The sequence below is a fragment of the Heptranchias perlo genome, chromosome 34 (assembly GCF_035084215.1).
Source record: "Heptranchias perlo isolate sHepPer1 chromosome 34, sHepPer1.hap1, whole genome shotgun sequence".
Taxonomy (NCBI): domain Eukaryota; kingdom Metazoa; phylum Chordata; class Chondrichthyes; order Hexanchiformes; family Hexanchidae; genus Heptranchias; species Heptranchias perlo.
This window is the reverse complement of record NC_090358.1, coordinates 13,432,116-13,451,329: the sequence shown is the minus strand read 5'-3', so window position 1 is coordinate 13,451,329 and position 19,214 is coordinate 13,432,116. Positions and strand designations below refer to the sequence as shown.

At 40.3% G+C, this 19,214-nt stretch overlaps 1 protein-coding gene across 2 annotated transcripts in view; it reads left to right on the top strand.

Moving 5' to 3' along the window:
* The window catches only part of myo5c (myosin VC), a 75,328-nt gene that overhangs the window by 15,453 nt on the left and 40,661 nt on the right, over positions 1-19,214 (top strand). For both annotated transcript variants that reach the window (XM_067971454.1, XM_067971453.1), the window contains exons 3-15: positions 741-912; positions 1,018-1,162; positions 4,290-4,446; positions 5,332-5,475; positions 6,407-6,488; positions 6,687-6,794; positions 8,170-8,276; positions 10,659-10,924; positions 14,362-14,443; positions 14,625-14,765; positions 15,931-16,056; positions 16,194-16,277; positions 19,010-19,144. In XM_067971454.1, the coding sequence (XP_067827555.1) occupies positions 741-912; positions 1,018-1,162; positions 4,290-4,446; positions 5,332-5,475; positions 6,407-6,488; positions 6,687-6,794; positions 8,170-8,276; positions 10,659-10,924; positions 14,362-14,443; positions 14,625-14,765; positions 15,931-16,056; positions 16,194-16,277; positions 19,010-19,144 (1,749 nt within the window). The remainder of the gene's footprint in view (positions 1-740; positions 913-1,017; positions 1,163-4,289; positions 4,447-5,331; positions 5,476-6,406; positions 6,489-6,686; positions 6,795-8,169; positions 8,277-10,658; positions 10,925-14,361; positions 14,444-14,624; positions 14,766-15,930; positions 16,057-16,193; positions 16,278-19,009; positions 19,145-19,214) is intronic.

Below are 19,214 nucleotides of genomic sequence, written 5' to 3'. Positions count from 1 at the left end.
CTTCCTCTTTCTTGCTCTCCCTTATTTGACTTAAGATTGTAGGAGGAAACATTGTTCAAATTTTTTTGTTTCTAATTCATGCACCCAAGAGCATACCAGCAACATCACTTGACATGAACTGCTGTGTTTAATTTGAATGTCAGTGCTCCTAGTGATGCTAACAATACTAATTAGAAATATTTTAGATTTTGTTTGTAACTTAACTCATTTATAAAGATTACTCACAGTTCCAGTCAGTAAGAAATGATTCTTTTATTTCCTTACTTCATTGCAATCAGTTGCTTTGCAAATGGCTCCTATTATATTTTTATACATGGATTTGGCTTTGTACCCATGTAATGATGTAGTTCTTGGAAACCAAATTTGCATCTGATGTAAATGTTGCTGGTACAATACTATTGCTGCTTAGGGTATTTTTACATCATGCAAAAAAAATAAGTAAAATAAATGATACGGCCATTGCTCACAAAAATTTGGTGACTGAATTGACTTCAACAATTATCTGCATTTCTGGCTTAAAAATGACACATTCTTCATCTCTCAAGTAGGACAACACCAGGAATGTAATAAAAAAAAGTTACGCATTCCTTGATCCATGCTGTCAAAAAAACTGGTTTCACAGTAGATTTCTTCTGCTATCGTAGGGCAGCCTAATCTACTTCAGTGTTCAATAGTCACAAGCACATTTAAAAGGTAAATATCACACTCCATCTTTTTCTCATTTAATTTGAACATTTTAGGAATTGGAATATCCAGTTGATCCAATCAAGACACTTCTACCACCGCTACGGAACCCTGATATACTTGTTGGTGAAAATGACCTCACGGCACTCAGCTATCTGCATGAGCCTGCGGTTATGCATAACCTCAAAGTGCGCTTTGTGGATTCCAAACTCATTTACACTTACTGTGGTAAGAAATAAAGCCACAACAGATTACACATCACCTTTATATAAATTTGGACCTAACTCTGATTGCTCTAGGTAACGATAACTATTGTCTCTGATTTTTTTTTAGGTATTATTCTTGTGGCTATTAACCCATACAAAGAGATACCAATCTATGGAGATGCCATCATCCATGCCTACAGTGGGCAAAATATGGGAGATATGGATCCTCATATCTTTGCAGTGGCTGAAGAAGCATACAAACAAATGGCCAGGTCACCTTTTTTGACCTGTTGGTTCAATATAAGTGCATGATAAATGTCTGTGAGCAGTGGTTTCACATACAAGTTTGTTGTATAAAATCATAACTTGTCAACATATATTCCATTAGTATCGTATACATTTCACTATCAAAAAGAATAATGATACAATTAAATGAAAATCCTGGTTATATGCAACAAACAAAAAATAATTTGTAATACCTTAACAGACTGCTACATCTCTTGTGATGCGGTCTCATTTTCCTATGTCACAATCCTCATCTTTTGGTACTTAGCTATGTTATGGTATGATTTTTACTTTCCCACCTTGGTAACTAGGCTTTGACACAGTTAACCACACCATTCTCCTCCAACGCCTCTCCTCTGTTGTCCAGCTGAGTGGGACCTCCCTCGCCTTGTTCCACTCTTACCTATCTAGTAGTAACCAGAGAACCTCTTGCAATAGCTTCTCTTCCCGCTCTTGCACCATTACCTCTGGAGTCCCCCAAGGATCTATCCTTGGCCCCTCCTATTTCTCATCCACATGCTGCCTCTCAGTGACATCATCAGAAGACTCAACATAATGTTCCACATGTACGCTGATGACACCCAGCTCTACCTCACCACTAACTCTCTCGACCCCTCTACTGCATCTATGTTGCCAGACTGCTTGTCCGACATCCAGTCCTGGATAAGCAGAAATTTCCTCGAATTAAACATTGGAAAGACCGAAGCCAGTGTCTTTGGCCCCCGCCACGATCTCCATCCCCCTCCCGAGCCACTGTCGCAGGCTGAACCAGGCTGTTTGCAACCTCAGTGTCATATTCGACTCTGAACTGAGCTTCTGACCCATAGCTTCTCCATCATAAAGACCGCATACTTACACCTCCGTAATATCGCACGTCTCCGCTCCTGCCTCAGCCCATCTGCTGCTGAAACTCTCATCTATGCTTTTGTTACCTCCAGAGTCGACTATTCTAATGCTCTGCTCTCCGGCCTCCCATCTTCTACCCTCCATAAACCGCCTCATCCAAATCTGCCCCTGTACTCGCTGACCTGCCTTGGCTCCAGATCCACTAACTCCTCTATTTTAAAATTCTCATCCTCGTGTTCAAATCCCTCCATGGCCTCGCCCCTCCCTATCTCTGTAACCTCCTCCAACTCTACAACACTCGAGAACTTTGCGTTTCTCCAACTCTGGCCTCTTTTACATCCCCCATTCCCTGGCAGCCATGCCTTCAGCATCTAGTCCCTAAGCTCTGGAATTCCCTCCCTAAACCTCTCCACCTCTCACTCCTCCTTCAAAACTCTCCTTAAACCTCATCTTTGACCAAGCTTTTGGTCACTTGCCCTAATGTCTCCTTTGGCTCTGTCAGTTTTTGTCTGATTACGTTCCTGTGAAGCATCTTGGGACATTTTACTATGTTAAAGGAGCTAAATAAATTCAAGTAGTTGCTCTTGAAAATAAAAAAACAAAATAGCAAACTCCTCTTGTTGGAGGTAGATTAAGATGCGAAATAGTCCAGAAAAGTGCAACTGTAGAACATCCAAATCTGGAGGGAAAATAATATGAATAAAGAATGACTGATTGTGTGTGTGCATAAAGTATATAAATAATATAATATTGCTCTCTGGGAATATGTTGCAAGGATTCAACACAATCCTGCTGTTCTGATAACTACATAAACCTATTTGAGTTTCACATCCTTAGCTTACAACATCAGAATCTCATGATGTGTTATGGCCTGTAACATGCTCCCTGGTCAGCTACTGCTCTATATATAATTGATTTTTATATATTTTATTAAATGCTATTGTGTACATCTTGAAAATCTGATAACATCAGTAACTAAACACTCTTATCTGATTATACATTGATATAGGTTGTTGTACTTCTTATGCTAAACTTTATAAATAAATTTATAAAATTAGTTTCTTCGGAAAGATGTTGAAGTTTGGACTAAACTTATGAAATTTGTACATTTACACATTTACAACAAAGTAAAAGCAAATGTTAAATTAATACAGCAGGTGAGTGGCTGCTTAAAAACGATTTGGAATCCAGAATTTCAAGATTGCATGCATAGTAATAATTAAAAGTGTTCAGTTAAAATTGGTTGTTGCGTTGGGAGGATGTAGACAGCTGTCAAGCCGTTTGGGGAAGAGTGGAAATAGCAAGAAAGTTCGAAGAACATAAGAAATAGGAGCAAGAATAGGCCATACGGCCCCTCAAGCCTGCTCCGCCATTCACTAAGATCATGGCTGATCTTTGGCCTCAACTCCACTTTCCTGCAAATCCCCATATCCCTTGATTCCCCTAGAGTCCAAAAATCTATCTGTCTCAGCCTTGAGTAGTAAAACAGATATGGAGTAATTAAGAGGAAACATTGGAAGTGAAATAAATAAGGAAAGAGAGTGGATTGAATGAACTGAAAGGAAGGAACAGACTGTGAGAAAGTGAAAGCAGTGTGTAAATTCCGATCAACAAAATTCACGCACGATTGTGTCACATGCTCATGCTACATTCCTGTGTGCACTATTCTTACATGAGCATTAACCCATTTATTTGAAACATCTGTGTAAAATAGTACACACAGAAACAGTATGAGGTTGTTAAACGTTTGTACATGAACTTTACCAATCAGAATTTTTACTCTAGCAAGTTGGCAGGGAGCAAGGGTTGACTTTTTAAAAGAAAAATAAAACGGGTTTATTGGTTTTTTTTGTAAACGTGTGTGTTATCTGCTGATTGCACTTAGGGAGTATTTAGTGTTCTTAGTTTGTTCTGTCATAGTCTGTAGGAACCTTCTGATAATCTCATGGTATGTCAATGGTGTAAAAACAGTCCTGTGGAAAAAACGGCATTTCATAGTGTTGATGTCAAATTAAATCACATTACTTAGATAATTGAGATCAGAATAAAGTGATTAATTGCTAATCTTAAAGCTAATGGAAAATGCCTTTAAATTGTGCTGTTAATACTCCAGTTTGTTATTTTTGTATTTGTTTCCATCTTTAATTTATTAATCTTTTCATCAAAAGGTAATAAGTGGTTCTATTTTTAGTTATATTTAAATCAGATTAAGGTACCTGAGAGAAAAACTGTTGCATAATGTCCTCATCCTATGTCTCCTAATGTTAGGAACAATAGGAACCAGTCTATTATTGTAAGTGGGGAGTCAGGTGCGGGGAAGACCGTATCTGCTCGATATGCTATGAGGTACTTCGCCACTGTTAGTAAATCCAGTAGCAAGGCTTGTGTAGAAGATAAAGTCCTCGCATCAAACCCTATAACCGAGGTAAGAAGCAACAAAATGGTGTAATAGTTAAGAAAGATAATACCTGGGAATAGTAATCAAGGCAAACGGAAGATATTATGAAGCGTGACACTGAAACTCGAGTGTTTCATAACTGTCCTCTCTATCCCAAGGTTAATTACAGCCTTAAAATTGCTCCATGATATCTGTTGCTATTTATAACATGTACTGCTTCAGTTTTGTGGAGTTTTGTTTCAGCTAATTTTTTATGCAATCGGAAGTTATTGGTGTTAATTTCAATTGTCTATATAATCTTGTGTGCTTGATGTACAGTGATAGTCATACATTAGGTCTAGTGATTATGATGTTATTGCTGGAACAGGTTCCTCATACAATCTGTGTTAAGGATATATTGCATATAACTGGATAAAATTAAGCTTGGAGATGATACCGGTAATGGATTTTGGGTAGGATAAATATCCCTAGGTTTATGTTATCGTTAAAGTAATATTACTGTCTACTCCTTTTGATTCAAAGTAGTTTTTGTTGCTCTGAAAAAAAAAAGTTGAATTATCCAGCAGTGTAAATTAAGCAATTTGTAATTATACAGGACAGGATTACTTTTTTGCATGATTTCAATTCAAATTAACAGATAATTTGAATTAAGCAACTTCAAATTAAGATAATTATAGTTGTATTAAAAGAAAATTATTAAATTTACATTCTTCCATTTTGTAATTGTTAATGTCTTAATTTAAACATTCCTTCATTAAAATGAAGAAATAAAGCTTCCATAAATCCAGATTGTCATAAAAAGTTTGGTGTTAAAGTTTCCCAATAAATATTTATCATAAATGGTTTGATTACAGGATTACCTAATGCATGTTCTGCCTTGAGATACCTGTAGCTATGTGTCCTTGTTTCCAGGCTATTGGAAATGCAAAGACGACACGAAATGACAATAGCAGTCGTTTTGGTAAATACACTGAGATCAGTTTTGATAATTGGTATCGAATCATTGGCGCAAATATGAGAACGTACCTGCTGGAAAAGTCTAGGGTGGTGTTTCAGGTGAGAATTACATTAGGCAGAGGGAAATACTGTGATTCTCTGTGTGCAAATTGACTGCTGCGTTTCCTACATTACAACAGTGACTACACTTCAAAAGTACTTCATTGGCTGTAAAGCACTTTGGGACATCCAGAAGTCGTAAAAAGTGCTTTCAATATCACTTGGTGAAGTACTATTACATTTGCAATAAATCTTTTTTTTTCAATGATTCAAACATTACCATTTATTATACAACTCATGAATCAGTCATATAACTTGTAATTATTCTACAAGTTAATTCTGAATTCTTGAGACTACTTTTGAACTGATGGTCACATGTGCTTCGTCTAAGGTTTGTTGCACGGCTCTGGGTGATTATTATTTCTACACCCCCATCCTCCCGCCCCACATCCTCCCGCCTCACCCCTCTCCGCTCTAGCGGAGGACATTGAGGCAAATTCTGGTGACTCAGATGATGAGCTGGATAGGGCAGTTTTAAAACCAAAACAAATGAAGAAAGTTACATTCTAAAGTGAATGTTGCATATTCTGTTGGGTTGAACAGGTTTTGTGATTTTTAAGGTGTTGATGATACTCCTATCCAGCGATAGAAATAGTTTTAATTCATTTTTTTCTAAAAGTATTAATTTATTTTTATTTATAACTAGTTGAACCATGCTGAATCTAGTAGGAGCAGCATGCTGAGTGAAGCAGGATATTGGTGTACAGCTCTTGCGCCCTCCCAGCTGGATGACCTAATTTCTTCCACAGCTACAATATTTTAACATTATGCACAATCACTTGTTAGCCTTCTGTATCCTACTTCTCCACAGAAATCTTATTTAAAGTTCATTGTGAAAAGTAGTCATGGTATCTAACGGCAGCTCATACCAGTGCTGTAATTGTACTAGCCCTATTATAATTACATTGCAATATGTATTTGTCAAATCTAGACTGAAAATGAGAGAAACTACCATATATTCTACCAGCTTTGTGCTTCTGCTGATCGACCTGAGTTCAAGCATCTGAAGTTAGGTAGGTCTATTAATAGCTTTCTAACCTGAAAAATCTGTATCATTTGAACTTTACCAGTCTGCGTACTCCACTGATGAGGTATCTGTGTTACAAGTGACTATTCTTATTAATCGAGTCAATTTCTGTGAAATAAGATTTTTCTTCAACTCAACAGTTGTCTTACATTTTTTATGATTAGATATTTTAAATTATTTACAGCTGCTGCAGAAAATTTTAGTTATGTGAACATGGGTGGAAATTCTGTCATTGATGGTGTTAATGACCGAACAGACATGAATGAAACGCAAAAAACATTTTTACTGCTGGGTAAGTGATGATGAATCTTTGGCAAAGCTCCCCAAATGGTTCAGTTGGTAAATGTCTTTCTGGTACTCAGCCATACACACCACAAAGATTCTGTGCTAGTTTAAGTGATCTCAGCTGGAGTGTTGTTTAAGGTGTGTCAATTAGTGTCAGCATCCTGGGGCTAGGGAGGTGCAAATCAGGTGGGATTCCTGCTCTTGATTACCATCCAGTAACCCCTGCAAGAAAGTGTGCATACCTCGGTGAGAATGAGAGTGGGCAACGAATTGGCTATAATGTGCCCCCCTCCCCTCAGTTGAATAGTCTGTCACAGCTCACTGGCTGGGAAAACATATGAAGAATAACCACTTGAGTGAGCTACCAAAGGACTGCTAGAATTGTGCAACAATACCCAAAGAAGAGGTGACGTGAAAAACGCACAGGCAAAATTAAAATAGAAATTTATGAATGGCCCACTAATGAATGAGTAAAATGTATTTCCCATTTTTTGTGTGGTATATAATTTCTAACAGTGATGAAACTTAGGGGCCGATTTTAACCCTACCCGCCCGGCGGAAACCAGGCAGGCAGGCTGGTAAAATGGTCTGTGCGACTTACCTGAACAAATCCCACTGCCTCACCGTGGGTTGTAATCTTAACCTGCACTTCTGAGCAGCCAAGAGAGACGCCCACCGGAAGGCAGCGGGGTCGTACTTTAACTGTGCAGTTCGGGCTCTGATGATGTCTTCAGGGCTCGACTACAATTTTAACCGGAGGCCTGCACGGAGAGCTGTTGTGGCTTCCCCGCCAAGTCAACCTGGTGGCAAGATGGGCATGGGCCAGAAGAGCTCCAAAATGGTGAGTGGATTTCAGGTTTTTTTTTAAGTTCCCTTGTGTGCCAGGAGGAGCAGGAGTGTTCCACCAGTCCCCACAAAGAATCCTTGGACGTTTCCTGCCCTAGGTTTCCCTCCCCGGATGTATAGCGACATGGGAAAATTTCCTCTCGTCAATATTTCTAGTGAAATAGTAAACACACTTTTTTGAACACGCAGCAGTGAAAAGACAGGATAAAATTTAAAATAATGATAGGAGATAAAAGACAGGTCCTACCATACATAATTAGCAATCAATAGTGGGATATAAAGTTTAAATGACTAACTGGATTGCATTTTCAAACTTTCACGCCTGTTGCCAATATATACTTTCTGTATATATCTATAACAAACAATTTTCCTTGCTTGTCTTAATTTTGTTTTTTCCCATTTGTACACATTCCCTCTCTTGGTCCAGTGATGTCACCAGGCTAACTTTGTATCACTTCAGCTTTCAATAATTGAGATCCTCTAATTTGACCCAAGAAACCCAAGTACACTTAACTAAAAGTAAACCTGTGTTGCAGGCTTGAAAGAAGACTTTCAGATGGATATCTTCAAAGTATTGGCAGGGATTCTGCATTTAGGAAATGTAGGAATAAAAGCTGTGAGTGAAGATAAATCTTCAGTCAAAGTAAGTTGAAGCTTTCAAATCTTCAGCATGTTGTGATATCTTGTACTACATTTCAGTAACACAGTAAATGTACAATGTAAGGCTGTAATTTTGAGCAATCACTACATTGTTGATATTTTTAGAGCATTCATATCTGGAGCATCTGAAATAGAAAGAATAATCATGCTAGGTTGAGATTTTTATATTTTTTAAAAATCCTTTTAATTCAGTATTTGTAGTATCCATTGCCATTTCTGTTCTTAATAAGAAACTTTCAACAGAGGGTGCATTAATAAACAGCTGATTGAGGAGATGAAAGGATGTCAAGGTCTTGGAGAGGGTGCAGAGGAGATTTACTGGAATGGTACCAGTTATGTGGAGAGACTAGAGAAGCTGTGATTGTTGTCCCTGGAGCAAAGAAGGTTAAGGGGAGATTTGATACAGGTGTTCAAAATTATGATGGGTTTTGATAGATTAGATAGGGAGAAACTGTTTCCCCTGCCAGGATGGTCGGTAACCAGAGGGCACAGATTTAAGATAATTGGCAAAAAAGCCAGGGGGAGATGAGGAGAAATTCTTCTCAGTGAGTTGTTATGATCTGCAATGCACTGCCTGAAAGGGTGGTGGAAGTAGATTCAATAGTAACTTTCAAAAAGGAATTGGATATACACAGCAGGGCTATGAGGAAAGAATCCTCACTAGATACAGGGGAGGAACCGGAGGACTGGAAGACTGAAAACGTAGCACCATTGTTTTAAAAGGGTATGAGGGGAAGGCTGAACAATTATAGGGCAAACTATTAGAATCAATACTGAGAGATAGGATAAACTGTCACTTGGAAAGGCATGGTTTAATCAGGGATAGTCAGCATGGATTTGTTCAGGGAAGGTCATGCCTTACAAATCTGATTGAATTCTTTGAGGAAGTGACAATGAGGATTGATGAGGGTAGTGCAGTGGATGTTGTCTACATGGATTTTAGTAAGGCGCTTGACAAGGACCCACATGGCAGACTGGTCAGAAAGGTAAAAGCCCATGGGATAGAGGGAAATGTGGCGAATTGGATCCAAAATTGGCTCAGTAACAGGAAACAAAGGGTAAAAGTCGATGGATGTCTTTGCAAATGGAAATCTGTTTCCAGTGGTGTGCCATAGGGCTCAGTGTTGGGTCCCTTGCTGTTTGTGGTATATATTAATGATTTGGACTTGAATGTAGGGGGCTTGATTGGCAAATTTGCAGGCAACACAAAAATTGGCCGTGTAGTTGATAGTGAAGAGGATAGCTGTAGACTGCAAGAAGATATCAATGGGTTGGTGGAGTGGGCAGAAAAGTGGCAAATGGAGTTCAACCCAGAGAAGTGTGAGGCAATGCACTTGGGGAGGGCAAACAGTAAACGGGAATATATTGAGACAGGTATAGGAAGTGAGAGACCTTGGAGTGCATGTGCACAGGTCCCTGAAGGTGGCAGTACAGGTAGACAAGGTTGTGAAGAAGGCATACGGAATGCTCTCCGTTATTAGCCGAGGTATAGAATACAAAAGCAGGGATGTAACGATGGAACTGTATAAACCGCTGGTAAGGCCACAGCTGGAGTATTGTGCGCAGTTCTGGTCACCACATTACAGGAAGGACGTAATTGCTCTGGAGAGAGTGCAGAGAAGATTTACAAGAATGTTGCCAGGGCTTGAAAATTGCAGCTACAAGGAGAGATTGGATAGGCAGGGGTTGTTTTCCTTGGAGCAGAGGTGGCTGAGGGGAGACTTGATTGAGGTGTACAAAATTATGAGGGGCCCAGATAGAGTAGACAGAAGCACCTGTTTCCCCTAGCAGAGAGTTCAAGAACTAGAGGATAGATTTAAGTTGATTGACAGAAGGATTAGAGGGGACATGAGGAAAAACTTTTTTACCCAGATGGTGGTGGGTGTATGGAATTCGCTGCCCAAATTGGTGGTAGAGGCAGGGACCCTCAACTCTTTTAAAATGTACCTGGACGTGCACCTAAAGTGCTGTAAGCTGCAGGACTACTGACGGGGTGCTGGAAGGTGGGATTAGAATGGGCATCTGGTTGTTCTTCGAGCTGGCGCGGACATGATGGGCCAAATGGCCCCCTTCTGTGCTGTATCTTTTCTATGGTTCTAAGAACAAAAGAGTGGGCGAATTGGTAGCTCTTTCAGAGAACCGGCACAGGTACAATGGGCCAAATGGCTTCCTGCTGTGCTGTATTATTTTATGATTCCGTGAACTGTTTGTGCTACGTCAGAAATTGCCTTCAACAAAAAACCTCTACACAATAATGTTTGAGCATATTATTAAGGAATAAAAGTGCATGCAGCTACTGAGTTTTTAATTCTAAGAATTAACCCACAATGATACTCATTCTACTTTATTGTTTTCCTCTAAACAGCATGATAATAAACATCTGAAAATATTTTGTGAACTTCTTGAGCTAAAGACAGAGGAGATGGCTTATGGGCTGTGTCACAGAAAAATTGCTACTACCTCAGACACTGTGGTCAAACCCATGACCAAGGTTCAAGCTATCAATGCCAGGGATGCTTTGGCAAAACACATCTATGCTCATCTGTTCAGCTGCATTGTGGATCACATTAACCAGGCTTTGCAGTTTTCTGGCAAACAGCATACTTTCATTGGTGTTCTGGACATTTATGGGTAATGAAAATATCAAATAATGTGTTCATTTTGCAGGAAAATGTTAGTACTTGTTCTGGGGGCTTTAATTGTCTGTTTAGCTGATGTTATGAGGATTTAAATTTAAGCTTAATTTTAATCCTAAGTGTTGACAGGCAAAAGAAAACGACATTTCAGTATCAATTTAGGAGTAAATAAACATCGTGAAGTTAAAACCTCAACTTTACACAATGGGGTTCACTTTGACTTTTGGGCGACCGACCAATGGAACAGCTGGCCTGTCGCCCACACTCGAAGCAAAGAGGCAACCTCAATTTCGAGGCCCCTGCCTCATTCACTTTGGGCTGGCGAGCTGCCAGGGCGCCAAACGGGCGTCCCGATGCAGCTCGCCAAATTGAGGCCTACCAATTTTGGGCCATTCCGGCCACCAGTTAATTTGGTAGATTACATTTGTTGATAAATAAATTGTTACATTTTTCAAGAGGCTACATTTTTCAAGAAGCTCAGTTCGGGTGCTGGAGGTGGGGGGTGGGGGGGGGGGGCGTCGCCATTGCTGTGGAGTGGGGTGAGGGGGGTAAGTCCCAGGGCGGCAGCGGCCTACATTATTTTTGTGGGGCTCGGAGTTGCATTTCCAGCACGGTGCATGCCCCGACCAGCTCCATCCTAAAATGGCAATTTGGATCCTATTTATGTCATAGGGACTCCTATTTGCATATCAAAAAGGGTCTACTGCCTGAAACAGGACGCTTGGCCATTTTCAATATGGAGCCAGCCACATCATCAGGGTTAACAGGGTGGTAATACTGCCGACTCCAGAAGGTGCTGACTCCAGTTCAATGAATGCTAACAGCTCTCTGATACCTCATTCAGGTGGCCATTCTTCATGTGTGGCCGTTGATAGTTATTAGTAAGCTGTTCAACAGTGGAGAGCACCACAGCTGAGCCTAATCCTGTCTTCATCCAAAGTTGACACAACTATCCTCTCCTGCAGGGGTCACTGACTTATCCCTCAACCTACAATGTGCTGAAAGGGTGGAATTCAGTTCTGGATTGGGACAGGAGTGCAGTTTTCTGTACAACTAGCAAATCAATTGATTTTGCTGGCTTGGGAGTTTTGTGTGCTTTTCTCAGTGGCACTGCTTAATGTTGGGATCTCTCATTACAGTGGGCAGGTGAGAGTTATAATGATTGGATAGTATTCAGGAGTTAGGCTGCCATATGATTTTTATTTCTCCTCTCAAGCCCAGGACACTGAGGCCAATTGTAATACCCCAACTTCTGCTGTGGCTGAAATCAGCTAACTCATCAGAGGCTGGTACTCAAAGCTGGAATCTGTAAGGTTTAGTACTACACCAAGCAATAAATGTATCCATTATGCGTTGGTTATGTGTTGGTTGTGGCTCAATGGTAGTACTTTCACTTCTGAATCAGAAGGTTGTGGGTTCAAGTCCCACTCCAGGGACTTGATCATCAAATCTAGGCTGACAATCCAGTACAATACTGAAGGAATACTGCACTGTCAGAGGTGCTGCCTTTCAGATAGGATGTTAAATTTGTTTGCCCTCTCAAGTGGACGTAAAAGATACCTTGGCACTATTTTCCACAAGAGATGGGTGAGATCCTGAATGAATATTTCACATCGGTATTTACGGTTGAGAAAGGCATGGATGTTAGGGAACTTGGGGAAATAAATAGTGATGTCTTGAAGAGTGTACATATTACAGAGAGGGAGGTGCTGGAAGTCTTAACGCGCATCAAGGTAGATAAATCTCCGGGACCTGATGAAATGTATCCCAGGACGTTATGGGAGGTTAGGGAGGAAATTGCGGGTCCCCTAGCAGAGATATTTGAATCATCCACCGCTACAGGTGAGGTGCCTGAAGATTGGAGGGTAGCAAATGTTGTGCCTTTGTTTAAGAAGGGCGGCAGGGAAAAGCCTGGGAACTACAGACCAGTGAGCCTGACATCTGTAGTGGGTAAGTTGTTAGAGGGTATTCTGAGGGACAGAATCTACAGGCATTTGGAGAGGCAGGGACTAATTAGGAACAGTCAGCATGGTTTTGTGAGAGGAAAATCATGTCTCACGAATTTGATTGAGTTTTTTGAAGGGGTAACCAAGAAGATAGATGAGGGCTGTGCAGTAGACGTGGTCTACATGGACTTCAGCAAAGCATTTGACAAGGTACCGCATGGTAGGTTGTTACATAAGGTTAAATCTCATGGGATCCAAGGTGAGGTAGCCAATTGGATACAAAATTGGCTTGACGACAGAAGACAGAGGGTGGTTGTCGAGGGTTGTTTTTCAAACTGGATGCCTGTGTCCAGCGGTGTGCCTCAGGGATCGGTGCTGGGTCCGCTGTTATTTGTTATTTATATTAATGATTTGGATGAGAATTTAGGAAGCATGGTTAGTAAGTTTGCAGATGACACCAAGATTGGTGGCATTGTGGACAGTGAAGAAGGTTATCTAGGATTGCAACGGGATCTTGATAAATTGGGCCAGTGGGCCGATGAATGGCAGATGGAGTTTAATTTAGATAAATGTGAGGTGATGCATTTTGGTAGATCGAATCGGGCCAGGACCTACTCCGTTAATGGTAGGGCGTTGGGGAGAGTTATAGAACAAAGAGATCTAGGAGTACAGATTCATAGCTCCTTGAAAGTGGAGTCACAGGTGGATAGGGTGGTGAAGAAGGCATTCAGCATGCTTGGTTTCATTGGTCAGAACATTGAATGCAGGAGTTGGGATGTCTTGTTGAAGTTGTACAGGGCATTGGTGAGGCCACACTTGGAGTACTGTGTACAGTTCTGGTCACCCTATTATAGAAAGGATATTATTAAACTAGAAAGAGTGCAGAAAAGATTTACTAGGATGCTACCGGGACTTGATGGTTTGACTTACAGGGAGAGGTTAGACAGATTGGGACTTTATTCCCTGGAGAGTAGGAGGTTAAGGGGTGATCTTATAGAAGTCTATAAAATAATGAGGGGCATAGATAAGGTCGATAGTCAAAATCTTTTCCCAAAGGTAGGGGAGTCTATAACGAGGGGGCACAGATTTAAGGTGAGAGGGGAGAGATACAAAAGGATCCAGAGGGGCAATTTTTTCACTCAAAGGGTGGTGAGTGTCTGGAACGAGCTGCCAGAGGCAGTAGTAGAGGCGGGTACAATTTTGTCTTTTAAAAAGCATTTGGACAGTTACATGGGTAAGATGGGTATCGAGGGATATGGGCCAAGTGCAGGCAATTGGGACTAGCTTAGTGGTATAAACTGGGCGACATGGACATGTTGGGCCGAAGGGCCTGTTTCCATGTTGTAACTTCTATGATTCTATGATTCTATGCCATCAGGGAGGTGAAACTAATTGTGTTATTCAGAATCATGTATAGATTTTTCCTGTTAAAATATATATCATTTGTTCAAAAAGCAAGTAAAATCATTATTTTATATCCATTTAGGTTTGAAACCTTTGATGTGAATAGTTTTGAACAGTTCTGTATAAATTACGCCAATGAAAAACTGCAACAACAATTTAACTTGGTGAGTATTTCTGTAGCATTCTGCAATTTTAATTCTATTGTCTGTTTATTGTGATTATAATTTAACTAACTTTGGAGCATTAAGAGGTACTATATCTGAACTTAACCATCATCTGCATGGTTATCTTACCTATAATGAAAACAAATGCAAATTAAACACTTTAGAAATAAAATCTCTCCAGCATGTGTTTAAACTTGAACAAGATGAATACATGAAGGAAGACATTCCATGGACATTGATAGAATTCAACGACAATCAACCTTGCATTGATTTGATAGAAGCTAGGATGGGCATACTGGAGCTTTTGGATGAGGAGTGCCTGGTAAGAATCAAACGTTTAAATAATTGCCTACTTTTATTGAGAATTAGGTCCAAACAGATCTTTCAGCATGCAATGAGAGATACACCTGGGAATTCAGACTGGGGAGATCCGCTCACTTAAATCCTCACAAACACAGTAGTCCAATTACAATATTTATTTGGCTTTCTTTTTATCATCTTCTGTTTTTAAAGAAATTATATTCTGTTAATTTTGATAGGATTCCAAATTAGTCTTTTTTTAAAAAAAATTGTCCTACATGCAGTGCATACAGTTACAAATAAGAATAAAGGGGAGTTTTGTGTTTCCTTAATTTTAAGAGTTCACAATACTTTTCATTGTGCATGAGATTGTTACTTAAATTATAGAACTTTAAATTGAGTAACTGGTACATTATTCTGGTCCCTCAAAAATCTTTGAAATTCAATAAAGAACAAAAGATGAATGTATATCTGGATAACCAGGGTAGACTGTTGAAGGATATAAACAGCAAATAATGTTGTAGATGACAGTCATGTCTAAAATTTAAATATGGAATGGCCCACATTTCATTTAACTACTTTCCCCGAAGCCTAAAAGCCAGATATTGATTGATGTTCCTGATCATTCACGTCATTTTAACACTTGGTAATGTGTGTATCAGCTTGGCCTTTCTAGAATTGGATATTGGTGTATCTGGCTTATTAATCGTAAATTGCCCATCTACCAGACAATGGTTTTCCAAGATGGAAACTTAATGACAATGGGAGGCCAATACACCAGAAATACAAAAGGGCATTGATTAATCCTGTTTGTTAGCAAATTACCTCAGGGTAGTTCCAGAATAAGTATGACATAAAGGAGGAAGAGGGGGATTTGATAGATGTTGTTTCACAATAGAGATTTTGTTGTGGTGGTCAGGAATGTGCAAATAAAGTTGTATTTCCAAACTTTAACCTGTGCCTCAGTTGGCTGTATAACACTATGGTGACTCATAGAGTTAGGCTACAGGTGCAACTGCCCTTCATTTGCAGTATTTGAAATAGAGATGAGTGGGTAATTATTGCTCTGGTTACTAATGTGAGTGAGAAAGTAATTGTAATATCACATTAACAAGCAGAGAAAAATAAGACGGTAGTTTCCAAGTAGGCAATAAATCTCAAGTTTATTTTTAAAATTATCTATACAGCTGCCACAAGGAACAGAGGAAAACTGGCTTCAGAAACTACAAAATAATTACTTAAATAAACATCCTCTCTTTGAGAAGCCTAGAATGTTGAGCAAGGCCTTCATCATCCTGCATTTTGCTGACAAGGTAAGAGACTGTTAGAGCAGGTCTGTTTTTGCAGTGTCCTTGAAATTCATTATTAACGACATATCTGATAACATAAGCTGAGATTTATAGTACTGGTGTCTTGCAATAAACTACTTTTAGTTTTTCACCTTGTCCAGGTGCAATATGAATGTGAGGGATTCCTCGAGAAGAACAGAGATACATTGTATGAAGAACTGATAAACGTACTGAAGAAAAGTAAGGTTTGTGACCATCTCTGTAATGTAATGATCACTTATAGAGCTTTTTGTAAGAAAAGTTACCAATTTCAAAAATTTGTTTACAGACCTAAGTGTAGAAGTTACTATCGCCGCTGTTTTCATATGATCACTTAACATGCTGATGCTAAATTCCATTCTGTTAACCTGCTTGTTTCATCTGAAATCCGCACCTTTCATAATTTCTTCCGTACAATCTTTTACCAGCCGTAGCGAGTTATTGCAGCGCTGTACCCCATAGAAACATAGAAAATAGGAGCAGGAGTAGGCCATTTGGCCCTTCGAGCCAGCTGCACCATTCAATATGATCATGGCTGATCCTCTATCTCAAAACCATATTCCCGCTTTCTCCCATACCCCTTGATGCCTTCTGTGTCTATGGGAGTCTATTCCTTTTCTCCGTTTGTATTATAATTCCATACAAGATGGCTGTGCACTACATGGATCTGACTGTCCTGCAGCTGAAAAGGGGTTAATTCTCCTTTAATGTCCCTTTTTTTTCTACAGAACTGCTTCCAGTGGAATCTTAACTATAGCAGTTCCTTTGGAGCTGAATCTGTCCCTTTTATATTGCAGAACACACCAAGCAACAGTGGAACAATTGTATGTGCAAGACTTGCTTCTGCACAGTGGCTCAAAAATGCAACATTAAAATAAGCTGTGAAGACACAAGTCTTGTCAATGCACAGTTACTACATGGTTGCGTTTACGAGTTTATTGTCCTAGTCACGGACTTTCACCGATTTCTGGGGAAGATTTGTACAGGTCAACAGTGGCAAAACTTATGGCTGACCTGTATACCTAGGCTGAGAGCACAGCCCATCTGCAGCCAGAAGCAAATGATGCATCTAGCACAAGTGCCGTCAGCAACCAGCTATCTTCGCTGACAGTGGCACTTTGCAAAGAAAGTAGCACATAAAATGCCCTGTGCTGATGTTCTTATTATTCGAGATAGATCAGCTGGAATAGAATAGTTAGGGGGTTAATGGCATACTTAGTTACTCCTTTCTAAATGTGCACTCACTAATGTAAACTGAAATATCTTTAGCTACAGTACATAACAGATAAAAGCTGACACTCAACATATAACACAAAAAGTATGTTTTCCTCTGTTTATGAAGGGACAATTTTAATGCCAGCCCTCAAGCAGAAACCGGGTGAGCAGTTAAAACTCCCCTGTCGAGGTCCCGCTGTCTTCCTGCGCATTCCAATTTTAACCTGTTCTTCTGAACAGGGGAGAGGGACATCTGCCAGAAGGCAGCACAGTCCTACTTTAACTATGCAGACCGGGCTCTTGTGACAACATCAGGGCCCAACTGCAGGGTTAACCGGAGGCCTGCATGGGGAGCTGTTGTGGCTTCCCTGCCAGGCCAACCTAGTGGGAAGAGGAGCCGTAACCAGAAAACGCCCAAAAGGTAAGTAGTTTTCCTTTTTTTTGGTTTACTTTCTTTGTGGAGTGCATGAATGCTCCTCCGCGCCCCGACAAGGAAAGGTTAGGCCTCCCTTGCCCTGGGCTCTCGACAGTGAGGCCCCCTGAGCCCCCTCCCAACCACTTAGCTGAGCGCCAGGGACCGTTCCTTCGGGTCCCCGGCAGCGGCCCCCTGCCATCCGATATTCCACTCCTGCCCTCTGGCAAGCTGCTGAGGTCCAGATGGTTAGCCGTCTGCCTTGGTCCCTGCTCACACAATTCCTGCCCGGAGTTAAAATGGGAGCTCCAATGTTAGCGAAAAAGTCTGAGAGAATATAAAGCAGTAAGGCCCAATTACACTAGGGTTACTGAACAGAAGAAAACATATCCTTGTGTAACTTGTGTATGTCACAGTGTGAACTTCCATACGTGTATTCTGTAAAGCAGGTAAGTCACATGCTATAGTAGTAACAAAATTAATATTTGAGCAAGATATGATCTGCTATGGTGAAGGAGCTGGTGTTTATTGCCAATAGTTACAGTAACCATATAATGACATAGAACTCCAGACACATGAATCAGCAAACACCAATTCTATTCACAAAGACTAAAAACTCGATGGTTATCATACGCAGCTCAGTGTTGATAGATCATGCAAACCAAACTTTCCATCGCTCCCCTAGTGGCTCACAGATAAAGTCAGCATTTCTGGACCATTCACGATAAGAAGGTCCTAGATTTAATTCCTGGTCCTTGCTAAATTAGCTAATCTCAGATGGGGTGGCCGAGGGACAATACGCTTAGCCAACAGTGCCCTAGGGAAAGTAAAATTGCCCAGTTTTTGATTGTAGTACAGTTGTGTGTGTGTGTGTGTGTGTGTGTGTGTGTGTGCGCGCGCGTGCGCACTGTGAGTAAGCACAGGATCAAACTTGAGTCTGAAAGCTTTCTGGCACTTAATTGTTGAGGCTCACGCTTGAGTAATGATCACTCAGGTGAGGTACTGGAGAATGAATGGTGCGTGTGGAACTGTACCCATTAAGGGAGTCAATGTCTTCAGGAAGGGAGAGGGAAAAAAACAAGTTGTTATCACAAACTTTTCCTGATGATCATTGTACATGGGAGCCAAAGCAAGCTTTGTAAACATGGCTTGCCAAAAACATTGAAATACATCTTCTAAACAATATGGACAAAAACATCTAGAGCAGTGTACAAAACTAAGTTAAAGCTCAGAATCACAGAATTGTGGTATAGAAAGCTTAAATGTATTGCAATAAATCTAGTCTTTGTTTTTTTTATTTTAACTATACAGTTGCACCTCGTAGCTGATTTCTTTCAAGAAAATGAATTATCATCAGGGAACCTGAAGGCAAACATTAAAGTGAGGCCTGCGAGACCAGGGTTTAAACCCTTTAACAAACAACATCGGACAACTGTCGGCAATAAGGTATAATCGTATAGAGAGTCGTTTTCTACGCTGAGATGTTTCAACATTGTTGCAGAGCAAAATTGCATTT